The sequence below is a fragment of the Pectinophora gossypiella genome, chromosome 26, assembly GCF_024362695.1.
Source record: "Pectinophora gossypiella chromosome 26, ilPecGoss1.1, whole genome shotgun sequence".
NCBI lineage: Eukaryota > Metazoa > Arthropoda > Insecta > Lepidoptera > Gelechiidae > Pectinophora > Pectinophora gossypiella.
This window is the reverse complement of record NC_065429.1, coordinates 6,102,373-6,115,535: the sequence shown is the minus strand read 5'-3', so window position 1 is coordinate 6,115,535 and position 13,163 is coordinate 6,102,373. Positions and strand designations below refer to the sequence as shown.

The 13,163-nt window shown below is 41.5% G+C and overlaps 1 protein-coding gene across 3 annotated transcripts in view; it reads left to right on the top strand.

Annotated features, from left to right (window-relative positions):
• Positions 1-13,163, top strand: part of LOC126378458 (uncharacterized) — a 240,106-nt gene that overhangs the window by 2,235 nt on the left and 224,708 nt on the right. For all 3 annotated transcript variants that reach the window (XR_007568080.1, XR_007568079.1, XM_050026833.1), the window contains exon 2: positions 5,449-5,553. Coding sequence is in view for 1 of the 3 variants with exons in the window: in XM_050026833.1 (XP_049882790.1) it covers positions 5,496-5,553 (58 nt within the window). In the remaining 2 variants the exon portion in view is untranslated. The remainder of the gene's footprint in view (positions 1-5,448; positions 5,554-13,163) is intronic.

Genomic DNA, 13,163 nt, shown 5'->3' with positions numbered 1-13,163 from the left:
TATGTCTTAATAATATAACCATAATTAATATATATTATATTTTATTTTCTTCCTTTTTTTATTAATAATCATACTTTTATATACCTACAATGTTATGACACATACGATAAGGTGCAAAAGTCCAATCAGTTTCTTGCAAAGTAATAAATTAACTGGTTGCACTTAAAACCTCCTGGTTACATGTCGTTTCTGTAATAGACCAAAAACACGTACAAAAACATAAATTTTATAATTATGACTACTAATGGTTCAGAGTACTGCGGGGCGGAAGGCAAGAGGGAAACCACTGCCCTATTTGTCCCTAAAAAGTAGCATGGATATAGCTGCACCGACAAGTGCGTGGCTCTGAAATTAGTGATAATGAATGGTTCATAATTTCACCACTGTTTACAAATAATTCGCTGGGGTCAGTGACTGCACTTTTGCTCTTTGATTGTACCTTATCTGTGATGACTTTTTTTTTGACGTGACTTATTGCAGATTTGCCGCAGATGGCATTAACTACTTGGCCGGACAAATGGGGAGCGCTGAAGGCTCTCGGTAATATCTGTGATGACAAACACCATGGAACATTCCAGATAACTTTAAAAAATAAATAAGCATCCAAGCATGAAACTCCTAGGTCAGTGTACAGTAAAATAATTAATTCGAATTACTAATGAGCGGGAATCGAACCGGCACGCTCTGATGGGCAGCCGACCGACCGTGCACTGAGCTATACGGTACCATGTATTACCATTAAGTGTACTTAAGGAGAAATATCAGACCATATCACTCCACCGAAGCAATACATGCCATGGGAATACCTGTACCGGGTCAGAGCTCTCAGCGCTCCCCATTTGTCCGGGCAAGTAGTTAAATCATTTACCACTACCGTAGATACGGCGCATGATACAAAAATGCGGCGAAAACTTGGCGCTTGTTTAGCTATACATTCGTACACAGCGGTATATACATTCATTAAAATCGTGTCAAATTAAGAAAGTACGCATCGTCTTTTTACGTATATTAGCGCGTGGTGCTTCGTAACGCGGTCGGGTTATACTGCGACTCGGATTGACCGGGAGTCAAGTACTCAACTATAAGTATTTTAGTGTATTTTAAACTAAAATCATCATCATCATCATCACCAGCCCATTAACGTCCCCACTGATGGGGCACGGGCCTTCCCTATGGATGGATAGGGAGATCGGGCCTTAAACCACCACGCGGGCCCAGTGCGGATTGGTGGTTATTAACGACTGCTAATGCAGCCGGGACCAACGGCTTAACGTGCCTTCCGAAGCACGGAGGAGCTCGAGATGAAAACTTTTTTTTTTGTGGTCACCCATCCTATGACCGGCCTCTGCGAAAGTTGCTTTACTTCAACAATCGCAAACCGAGCGCGTTTACCGCTGCGCCACCGAGCTCCACCGAGAAAATAAGGTGGGGGAAGATGTAAAAATTGAAAGATTGCGGGTACAAACTGATCTCTCTCCGACCGATTTCGGCCATGGCGACCACTTCGACTCCTAGTCGGCACGACGCTGATGCGCCCAAAGATGGCTTATGGGTACAAACTATAAGTACAACTTACCAATAAATACATGCCTAACCTATATACCTATATACCTACTTATATAAATAGTACACACAAAATACCTAATAATAAGCAACTCAAGCGCCACAGAATATGAATATTTATTATTCTGATCAAAATAAATAGATGCAATATAGGTAACCACATAATTCTATATAATATAATGTTATCCTAATATCAAGCAACATTTTTTTATATTATTATTTAATATATTTTTCCTTATCCGCCGAAAAGGAACGAGACGGATGGTTGAAAACTATTAATTTTAAAATCAATGAATAACCCCAGCGAATAAAATAGGCATCTCGCTGATATGCATCACGTTCGACGTGTGCTGTCGACTTAATTCTGTCGGGTTATTCAAATTCAAATTATTTATTTTCAGACACAGGTCCATAGATGTTAGTAACAATGCAAACTTAAAGCTAGGGTTAGTATAAAACAGAGCAAATGAAAACTTAAGAGAGGTGGAGCTTCACCCATCGGCGCAGCAATGGGGAGTCCCACTTATCAGCAAACACACTCAGAATGGTGTTGGTAGCGCCGCGGAGCCGCGCCCGCGGCTATTGGCTATTGACCAATGTAAAAAAGGGGTTATTTTAGATTTCTGTCTAAAAACGCTACAGAGATGATTAACAACAATATCCCTACAATAAAAACTGGCTCGTGCCCAGAAGTAGGACATTAAAAGGCTGTCTATATTTACAACCGTTTACTCAGCTGGGCATCGAATCCGGTACTATTTGTACAACATGCAGCTGCACTAACAACTGAGCTAATAGACCATGGTCTTTATTTTCATATTTACAATATTGACTTTTGCACAAAGCTTTTAATTCATTTCTAAATATCTTGTTTATTTATTTTGGGTTTCCCTTCGCGGGTGGGTGCGACGGAAAATTCCACTTGATATCAACTCAGAATCATGGTCTGAATCATCCCTCAAAGTTTTCGTTACGATGTCACTAACACCCTGTAAACACATCCAGCCCTAAGCTAAATAAATAGCATAACCATGACTCAAACCTGAGACCTTTACACAGGCGACAGATGCAATAAGAACTACGCTCTATATGGTCAAATAAAATTAAACTTTATAGTAGATATTACTGCCAGTTTATATTAAAAGTTCAACTCGATATAACCTCAGATTAACTTAATAGAAATACTGTCCACATAAACATAAAACGGTTTTAGTTTTAATAAAATATTATTTAAAATTAAAGCTCACTGTGGTCCTGTGGTGTACCGGCTGGCTCCTTAAACGGGAATCGCCGGTTCGAACGCCGGTACCGAACTTGCACCTTTTTTTTTTTTTTTTTTTGACGTGATTTATTGTAGATTAGCCGCAGATGGCATTTACTACTTGACCGGACAAATGGGGAGCGCTGAAGGCTCTCACCCGGTACAACGTTTAAGACAACAGGCCTGAGGGTGCCCAGTTGGGCGCGAACCTCGGCTCAGGGCGTCGTCTGAGAGGAAAAATATTTGAAAGAATTAATCGACCCTAGTAGGTCGATAGCGATAAGCGCTGAATGAGGAAAATCGTCGACCACGCCGGCGGGGTCGATATCGGGGCTCTGAAGTGTTTGGTGTCGCGAGCTGATTGGCTGCCTCTATGGCTAGAGTAATCGGGTCGTCGGGATCGTATATTACGTCCTTCGGGCGCCGATACTTTTCAGTACCGTCCCTAAGCGGAATGTACTCGGAAGCCGCAACTACCAGGGGATTTGGGTGGTGCGGAGCAGATTCGAGGAACTTGCACCATTTGTCTCGTGCAGTTTCACTAACACAGTTGTCTCGACCATTACAGACGGCGATACGGCTCACCTATCACGCTGATCGAACAGAAAGCTCGGTGAGGTGTCGGTACTTAGTTCATCTGTGAAAGGCATACCTACTTACAATACAAGGAATAAAAATAAAATCGCTATTCAAAATTCTAGATTAAGTAAATTAAATTCATCTTTTTTGGGGTTATGGGGTTTATACAATAAAATACCAGGTAATATTTTAAATTTGTCAGAGAATAAATTTAAAGCTCACGTGTAGCTTACTTTATATAAATAAGCTTATTATAAGATTAATGATTACCTAAATGATAAAAATGTCTGGTATTGAATGTGTTCCTCTAGTTATTAAATAACTTGTAATGTGCAGTTTCTTGTCATTTCTTCTCCTCAGCCATAACACCTTGCGAAATGACGTAAATTCAAAAATGTTACATTGACCTTCAACAAGTTTATCCATGATAATTACGTTGAATAAATGATTCTGATTCTGATCTTGCGATGGTACCTCTGGCTACCCCAATTGGGATAAAGTCGTAAGTTTATGTATTGTTAAACAGCCTCCGTGGTCCAGTGGTTGAGCTTTGGGCTCACGATCTGGAGATCCTGAGTTCGAATCCCGGTGGGGACATATCACAAAAATCACATTGTGATCCCTAGTTTGGTTAGGACATTACAGGCTGATCAACTGATTGTCTAAAAGTAAGACGATCCGTGCTTCGGAGGGCACGTTAAGCCGTTCCCGGTTACTACTTACTGATGTAAGTATGTAGTCGTTACATGAGCCATGTCAGGGGCCTTTGGCGGCTCAATAGTAACCCTGACACCATGGGTGATGAGGTTGGTAATCCACCTCACAACCCACATGATAGAAGAAAATCGTGTTAAATCTGTACAGCGCTATCTATTTTGCTTGTATGGAAAGTAGTGGAGAGATTGCTACTTAGCAATAAGGCCGCCTATTGTACTAATTCTATTTCTCGTTTGTTTTGTATTTTGTTTTTTCCTGTTTGTGCAATAAAGTATTTGTTATGTTATGTTATGTAGCCTACTCTTTGACACTATTTGTTACGAAGTCGCTACCTTCACGTACCTTTGGGTATAATTTGCGATAAAAAAGTCATTATAAGGTCTCCTAACGACTGTTTAGAGCTCAATTGTGTAAAACCTAAATCATAATGACTTATCGTGTTAGACAATCCCTGGGGTGCTCTTGAAAGGTATTTTATACGTCTAGCACAAAAGGCGCGGGCGTACCGTGGCCCATGCTATGCACGGCCACGCGGCGAATGCTATGCACGGCCACGCGGCGCATGCTGTGCACGGCCACGCGGCGCAAGCTGTGCACGGACAAGCGGCGCATTTTAGCTGCGTGTATTGACTTGTTTGACAACTTGTCTACGTTTCCATTACACTATTAATACACTATGCACTATTATTCCTTATTCTATGCCCAGCCCAGTCCCCTTTGTTCCCATAAACTGCAATAGACCTACACGAACCGGGGATTGTCTTTGGGTGCACCCCCATAGTGTATACAGGGATAATCGCCGGTTGGTGTCACACCATATTTAGATTAAACTGTCTTAATGGGCCTCTAGAAGAGCTCGGTGGCGCAGCGGTAAACGCGCTCGGTCTGCGATTGTTGGAGTTAAGCAAATTTCGCAAAGCCCGGTCATTGGATGGGTGACCACAAAAAAAAAGTTTTTATCTCGAGCTCCTCCGTGCTTCGGAAGACACGTTAAGCCGTTGGTCCCGGCTGCATTAGCAGTCGTTAATAACCATCAATCCGCACTGGGCCCGCGTGATGGTTTAAGGCCCGATCTCCCTATCCATCCATAGGGAAGGCCCGTGCCCCAGCAGTGGGGACGTTAATGGGCTGATGATGATGATGAATGGGCCTCTACGTGTATGTGTTGGCTTCGGCCCCACGCACGTCTTTCAAAAGTCCGGGACTCCATAGACCCGAGATATGGAAACGACATACAAATAATAATAATAATTCAATTATTTATTCAAGTTACTAGGACTCACATTTCGTTAATAACAAAACTAAAACACGATCTTTTTTTGTTTCAGATCAAAGTGATTTAAGTGTCAAGTGATAATATAGTGAAATAAAGAAAATGGCGGGTTTCAAGTTGCTGCTGTGTTTAAGTTTACTTCAAGCTGTTTATGGAAAAGGTAAGTGCTTAAAAATCAATAACTTACGGTCACGAGCATTAATATGTATACACTTTGGTACCATGTCACATTAACTTTTTTGACAAATTGACCTGTAAGTCTCACTAAATGTCAAATATGTTAGTGCGACAGAGTCCTAAAGTGGGTACATTATATTGCTCATGACTGTACAACCATTCTTCTATCATATGGATTGTGACGTAGATTACCAACCCTATCAATCCTGACAAGGATTACTAAGTCGCCAAAGGTCCCTGACATGGCTCTCTAACGACTACTAACTTTCATCAGTAAGTAGCAACCGGGACCACCGGCTTAACGTGGCTTGCGAAGCACGTATCATCTTATGGACAATCAGGTGATCAGCCTGTATGTCCTAACCAAACTAAGGATCACAAAGTGATTTTCGTGATGTCCCCACCGGGATTCGAACCTGGAACCTCCAGCTCGTGAGCACGACGCTCAACCACTGGACCACAGGGGCCGTTGCTGCGGAAATAGGCGTGTAATGTATGTGTCCCGCTCACACATACACGTAAGGCTGCGTTTCCATTGACGCGGAGCTGACCGGAGATGTGTAGGAATCGACCAATCACCGTGAGGGAGAGAGTGACAGAGCGTCTTCGTTTTTCGCTCTCCCGAACGCTGTGATTGGTCAATTTCGCACAACTCCGCTCTTCTTCGCACATCTCCGCTCTTCTCCGCACATCTCCGCTCTTCTCCGCACATGTCCGCTCTTCTCCGCACATCTCCGCTCTTCTCTGCCTAACGCGTATGTTCATAACCACACGCCTATATCCACAACAACGGCCTGTGTGGTCCAGTGGTTGAGCGTTGTGCTCACGAGCCGGAGGTTCCGATTTTGAATCCCGGTGGGGACATATCACGAAAATCACTTTATGATCCCTAGCTTGTTTAGGACATTACAGGCTGATCACCAGATGGCCCGAAAGTAAGATAATCCATGCTTCGCAAGCGACGTTAAGCCGTTGGTCCCAGTTACTACTTACTGATGCAAGTTAATTATTTATGTTTATTTACCACCTACCAATCCAATCTTTATGTTTATATTCTATTCTACCAATATTTTATGATTTTTTTTTAAAGAACGTCTAGGGCCCTGTGCCGAGGTTTTCCTTGCAGCTTCTTTTCCCCGGCTACACAGGTTGTGAGAAGCTGCAGTAGTTTTAGGCGGATAAGACGTTCGTTATGTAAAAATTGACGATTCAAAGTGTAACTATGTTACCAACTGAATAAAGATATTTTGGAATTTGGAATTGAATAGTCGTTACATGAGCCATGTCAGAGGCTTTTAGCGGCACAGTAAGAAAGAGATAATTGTGTGGACTATACAGGGTGCGCCGTGACATCACGTCCAAAACTAACTGGTTCTTTACCGAAACGAATCAATCTTTTGGTTCACTATTTTTATTGGCGAACCAAATCTAATTCGACCTAAGTTGGCCAGTATAACACAGTATCAGTACAATAACCATTCAGGCCGGAAAATTTGGGCCCAATATGAAATAATTGCGGCCACGATTTTACAACTTTTGAGTGTTACTTTTTTCACAACACAATACGAATCAAATCAAATCAATTTAAGTATTTGCCGGTTATTACTTACTGATGTAAGTACGTAGTCGTTACAAGAGTCATGTCAGGGGCCTATGGCGGCTCAGTAATAACCCTGGCACCAGGGTTGATGGGGTTGGTAATTCACCTCACAATCCACACGATAGAAGAAGAATTTATTTGCGAGAATATGTAAAATACAAAAAGGTAAATAATTTAAAAACAATACAATACAAATACACTTTATTGCACCAAAATAAAAAGAAATAATTACAAATAACAATGTTATGTAACGCTTAACGGCCTCTGTGGTCCAGTGGTTGAGCATTGGGCTCACTATCTAGAGGTCCTAGGTTCGAATCCCGGTGGGGACATATCACAAACACCACTTTGTGATCCCTAGTTTGGTTAGGACATTACAGGCTGATCACCTGATTGTCCGAAAGTAAGACGATCCGTGCGTCGGCGGAAGGCACGTTAAGCCGTTGGTCCCGGTTACTATTTACTGATGTAAGTGAGTAATCGTTACACGAGCCATGTCAGGGGCCTTTGGCGGCTCAATAGTAACCCTGACACCACCATGGTTGATCACCATGGTTGATGAGGTTGGTAATACACATCAAACTGTCATAAATTTCAGAAATCAGAATCATTTATTTAACGTAATTGTCATAGATAAACTTGTTGAAGATCTTAAATACAGTTTTCAATACAGTTGCCGCGATCATTATAGACGGCGATACGGCTCACCTATCACCATTGGTCTAACAGAAAGCTCGGTGAGCTGTGGGTACTTAGTTCATCTTGCGATGAATGTACCTCTGACTACCCCAATTGGGATATAGTCGTGAACTTTGTGAATGTTATATTGGAATACTAGCGACCCGCCCCGGCTTCGCTCGGGTGCAATGCTGGGGAAAAAATGAAATTATTTACGACACCACATTAAAAACCTCAGAAATAACAGTATTTCTCCACTATTTCATGGATGTTCTTATACATATAAACTTTCCTCTTGAATCACTCCATCTATTAAAATCCGTTGCCTAGTTGTAAAGATTTAAGCGTACCTACATAAGGATCATCCCAGCCCATTAACGTCCCCACTGCTGGAGCACGGGCCTTCCCTATGGATGGATGGATAGGGAGATCGGGCCTTAAACCACCACGCGGACCCAGTGCGGATTGGTGGTTATTAACGACTGCTAATGCAGCCGGGACCAACGGCTTAACGTGCCTTCCGAAGCACGGAGGAGTTCGAGATGAAAACTTTTTTTTTGTGGTCACCCATCCTATGACCGGCCTTTGCGAAAGTTGCTTAACTTCAACAATCGCAGACCGAGCGCGTTTACCGCTGCGCCACCGAGCTCCTCTAATACATAGGGATATAGGGACAGAAAAAACGACTTTGTTTTATACTATGTAGTATTTACACCATAAGTCCATAACTAATCGCACATGAATATTCGCATTAATTATTTAAATAAACATTTATGAAGACGATAGTTCCGTTACATTTGACAAACAGTTCAACGAACCATTCTGTATGAGAACCATACAAATTGGCAAGAGTATAACGCGTTCATACAACAATAAAAAAAAATTCAACAAACATAAACTCGTTGCCGGTCAACCCTAACGGGGTCGGCAGAGCCACTAATAATCACAAGACAACTTTTGCAGCCACTTTTGATACGAAGTTCTAACAACACACACACACACACACACACACACACATACACACACACACACCCACATACACACACACACACACATACACACACACCCACATACACACACACACACACACACGCAAAGACCTTACCTCTCTCTCCTACACACACACACACACACACATAACTTCACACAGAAGCTAATTAACCGCAATGTAGAGGTATAATTAATATGGACCATTATATGGCCGATCAGCTGATCATCTATCACCATACGGCTCGTCATGTCCACCTTAGGACTTCGTATCAAAATAATTTGCAAATCGTCTTCGCTCTGCCCACCCAGTTGGCCACACAGGCGTGGCTTTATGTATTTAATTAAGTACCTACTTAATCTGTTTATTCACTAACAAAGGTTGACCTAAAGTAACCTTCCACCCACACACAGTGGGCAGAGTACTATAACCTGGTGTCAAAAAACTTCATTAATAACAGTAGTACTTACATACTTATTGGTCCCTTCTTCTTCTATCGTGTAGGTTGTGAGGAATACCAGCCGCATCAACCCTGGTGTCAGGGTTACTATTGAACCGCCAAAGGCCCCTGACATGACTCATGTAACGACTACGTACTTACATCAGTAAGTAGTAACCGGGACCGACGGCTTAACGTGCCTTCCGAAGCACGGATCATCTTACTGTCGGACAATCTGGTGATCAGCCAGTAATGTCCTAACCAAACTAGGGAACACAAAGTAACTTTTGTGATATGTCCCCACCGGGAATCGAACCCGAGACCTCCGGATCGTGAGCACAACGCTCAACCACTGGACCACGGAGGTCGTTATTGGCCCCGATTCCTGCAAACACCTCCTAATTTTATTTCCAGTTATACCTGTAAGTAAGTAAGTAAGTAAGTAAAATCTTTATTTCCTCTACAAATTATAAAACACATGGATACATAATTACATACAAAAATACAATATTTGTAGAGGCTGGAGCCTAAACTAGGATACCCTGTGTTTTAGGACTCCAGGCCTCCACCCCCAAAAAGTCATGGTCAAGAAAAAATAACAAAATATAAAAAAAATTAAGAAAAATTAAGTTAAGTTTTTTTTTTTTAAATTGTTAGACTAAATCATGAAATATTTCTTAAAAAGAAAATATCAAATTTATAAATGCTTGTGTGTGTGCGAGCGTGTGTGCGTGTGTGTGTGTGCGTGTATGCGTGCGTGTGTGCGTCTCACTTCTATTTAATTATGTCTAAAAGATTCTCTGTTTCGTCATAATACCTGTCATTTTCTTATCCACTGAAAATGAAAGGGACGGATGATTGACAATTGTTAATTTTAAAAATGAATTATTGATTGGTCAGTCGGGATACCATGCGCAATGTGATCAAATTATCAATCGATTCAATAAAACTTTGTCTAGTAGCCTAGTTGGTAGAACGCTTGCCTCTCACTTTGAGGTCGCAGTTTCGAATCCAGTATATGCCTAAACCAATATTGTCGAATTTGTTTTCGAATTCATGTTTGGATCATAAATGATTATCACGTCAGCGGTGAAGGAAAACATCGTGAGGAAACCCACATTCCCGAGAAATGCATTTTCGGCGGTATGTGACCTAACCTCTATTGGGCTGGTTTCCCTTCGCGGGTAAGTCAGACAGGCAGTCGCTTCTGTAAAAACCGGATTTGAAAATCTTCAGGTTAGATAAGTATCCAACATAGGCCTAAACCAATGATTGTCGAATTTGTTTTCGAATTCATGTTTGGATCATAAATGATTATCACGTCAGCGGTAAAGGATAACATCGTAAGGAAACCCACATTCCCGAGCAATGCATTTTCGGAGGTATGTGACCTAACCTGTATTGGGCTGGTTTTCCATTCGCGAGTAGGACAGACAGGCAGTCGCTTCTGTATAAACCGGATTTGAAAAATCTTCAGGGCACCCTGTGAAAAACTGTGCATGCTAGGGAGATAATGATAAATATATTTTTTCAAATCAAATCAAATATACTTTATTGCACACAACATACAAAACAAATTAACACAGATGATGATAGATACAGTACAATCTGGCGGCCTTATTGCTAAGCAGCAATTTCTTCCAGGCAACCAGTGGATAGGAAACATTATTACAATTTGGTGCGGGACAGTGCAACATCTTGTATAAAGTAATAAATACTATAAATTATTATTATTTATTCATCATCATCAGCCCATTAACGTCCCCACTGCTGGGGCACGGGCCTTCCCTATGGATGGGTAGGGAGATCGGGCCTTAAACCATCACGCGGGCCCAGACTGCTAATGCAGCCGGGACCAACGGCTTAACGTGCCTTCCGAAGCATGGAGGAGCTCGAGATGAAAACTTTTTTTGTGGTCACCCATCTAATGACTGGCCTTTGCGAAAGTTGCTTTACTTCAACAATCGCAGACCGAGCGCGTTAACCGCTGCGCCACCGAGCTCCTCATTTATTATTATATTATTTATTATTATTTTTTATTTTTATTTATTATTTTTTGTGTCCGGTTACTGGCAATAGGCTCGCCCCGTATTACATTGGACTTAAAACATAGCTTTCGAAGAGTGGGAGAACTATACACTTCTTTTTTTATAAAGGTACGGTCTCCTACATAAACATAAACTGCCTATACACGTCCCACTGCTGGGCACAGGCCTCCCCTCAATCAACCGGAGGGGGTATTTATTTATTTTATTTTATTTATTTAAGGAAAACATGCAGCTTTTATAACACATTATAAATATAACACATATATGTAGTACAATAGCCAATCAAGTTTTCACCAAAGAATAATACCTGCTATTGGGTATTCAAAGAAAAGCAATAAAGACGAAAATTTATGACAAGCGTATAGTGCTCTAACGTAAAGATTTTACAATTTCTTCTTTTAAATTACTTATCTATTTTTTATGTTGTTTTTTCTACCTATTAAGTTTTTTTTTTTCTTTTGATAGAGGAAGCAAATTTCTGAAAGTTAAGGGGGAAAATGTCTACATCGTTAAATTTAGAATTAAAAACATGGCAAGAACGTCTAATAAAGCGGTTACTAGTGAAATTAGTACGGAAACGTGGCAAGACGAATGTTGGTCTAATTGACAAACGGAGGTTGGCTCTTGGACAGCTAAGTGAGATTTTGCTTAAAAGGTATGGAGATTCTACTCGATTATGTAAAATTTTATACAAAAATATCACATCTCTCTGATCCCGGCGTTCTTCCAGGCTCTGCAAGTCAGGAGTTGTATACTTAAATCTATATGGAGCATACTCCACCACGCTGCTCCAATGCGGCCTGGTGGAGGTGTTTTTACGGCCAATTGCCGGGACCAACGGCTTAACGTGCCCTCCGAAGCACGGAATCATCTTACTTTTTCGAACAATCAGGTGATTCAAGCCTGAAAAGTCCTTACCAAACAAAGGACAGTATCACAAAGCGATTTCGACAATGTCCCCATCGGGAATCGAACCTGGACCTCCAGATCGTGAGCCTAACGCTCTAACCACTAGACCACGGAGGCTGTGACAGTCTCCTAAACATGCTTTTACTGTCCAATTGACATTAAAGACGTGCAAAAGGCTTTTTTACATCAATTAAATGACAGTTACTCTTTAAAAACTGGCAAAAAACACAATTTTTGTCGCGTCGCACTCCTGCTGATCAAACTGCACAGTGGGTCGGTCACGATCCGACGGGATATAGACCAACTGTGTACTAGACACCTCGGCTTGCATTTTTTTTTATTTTTTAGAGCTTAATCACAAACAGCAACTATGTCGTTCTGTATAGGAACACACAAGAACAAATAACAATTACAAATAGTACAATAAGCGGCCTTATTGGTAAATAGCTATTTCTACCAGTCAATCTTAGGGAGAGAGAAGCTGTTAAAATACTGTAATATAAAAAAAAAACTTCAGGTCTAGTAAGTGGTAAGTCGATGCTCAATACGACAGAGGCCCGTCATCGGTTTTTTAGCAGCCCACTGTGCCAGGGTCGATCACAGTTGGCAAAAAAACACACTAACAAGGTACAATGAACCCACTGTGCAACAGTATCGATTCAATAAAAGCGCTTAATTTTTTCGCAATCTTCTTCTATCGTATGAGTTGTGTGGTGGATTACCAACAATGGTGTCACGGGTTATTATTGAGCCGCCAAAGGCCCATATAACGACTACGTACTAGTAACCGGGACCAACGGCTTAACGTGCCTTCCGAAGCACGGATCATCTTATTTTCGGACAATCAGGTGATCGGCCTGTAACGGCCGAACCAAACTAGAGATCACAGTGTGATTTTTTGTGATATGTCACCATCGGGATTCGAACCCGG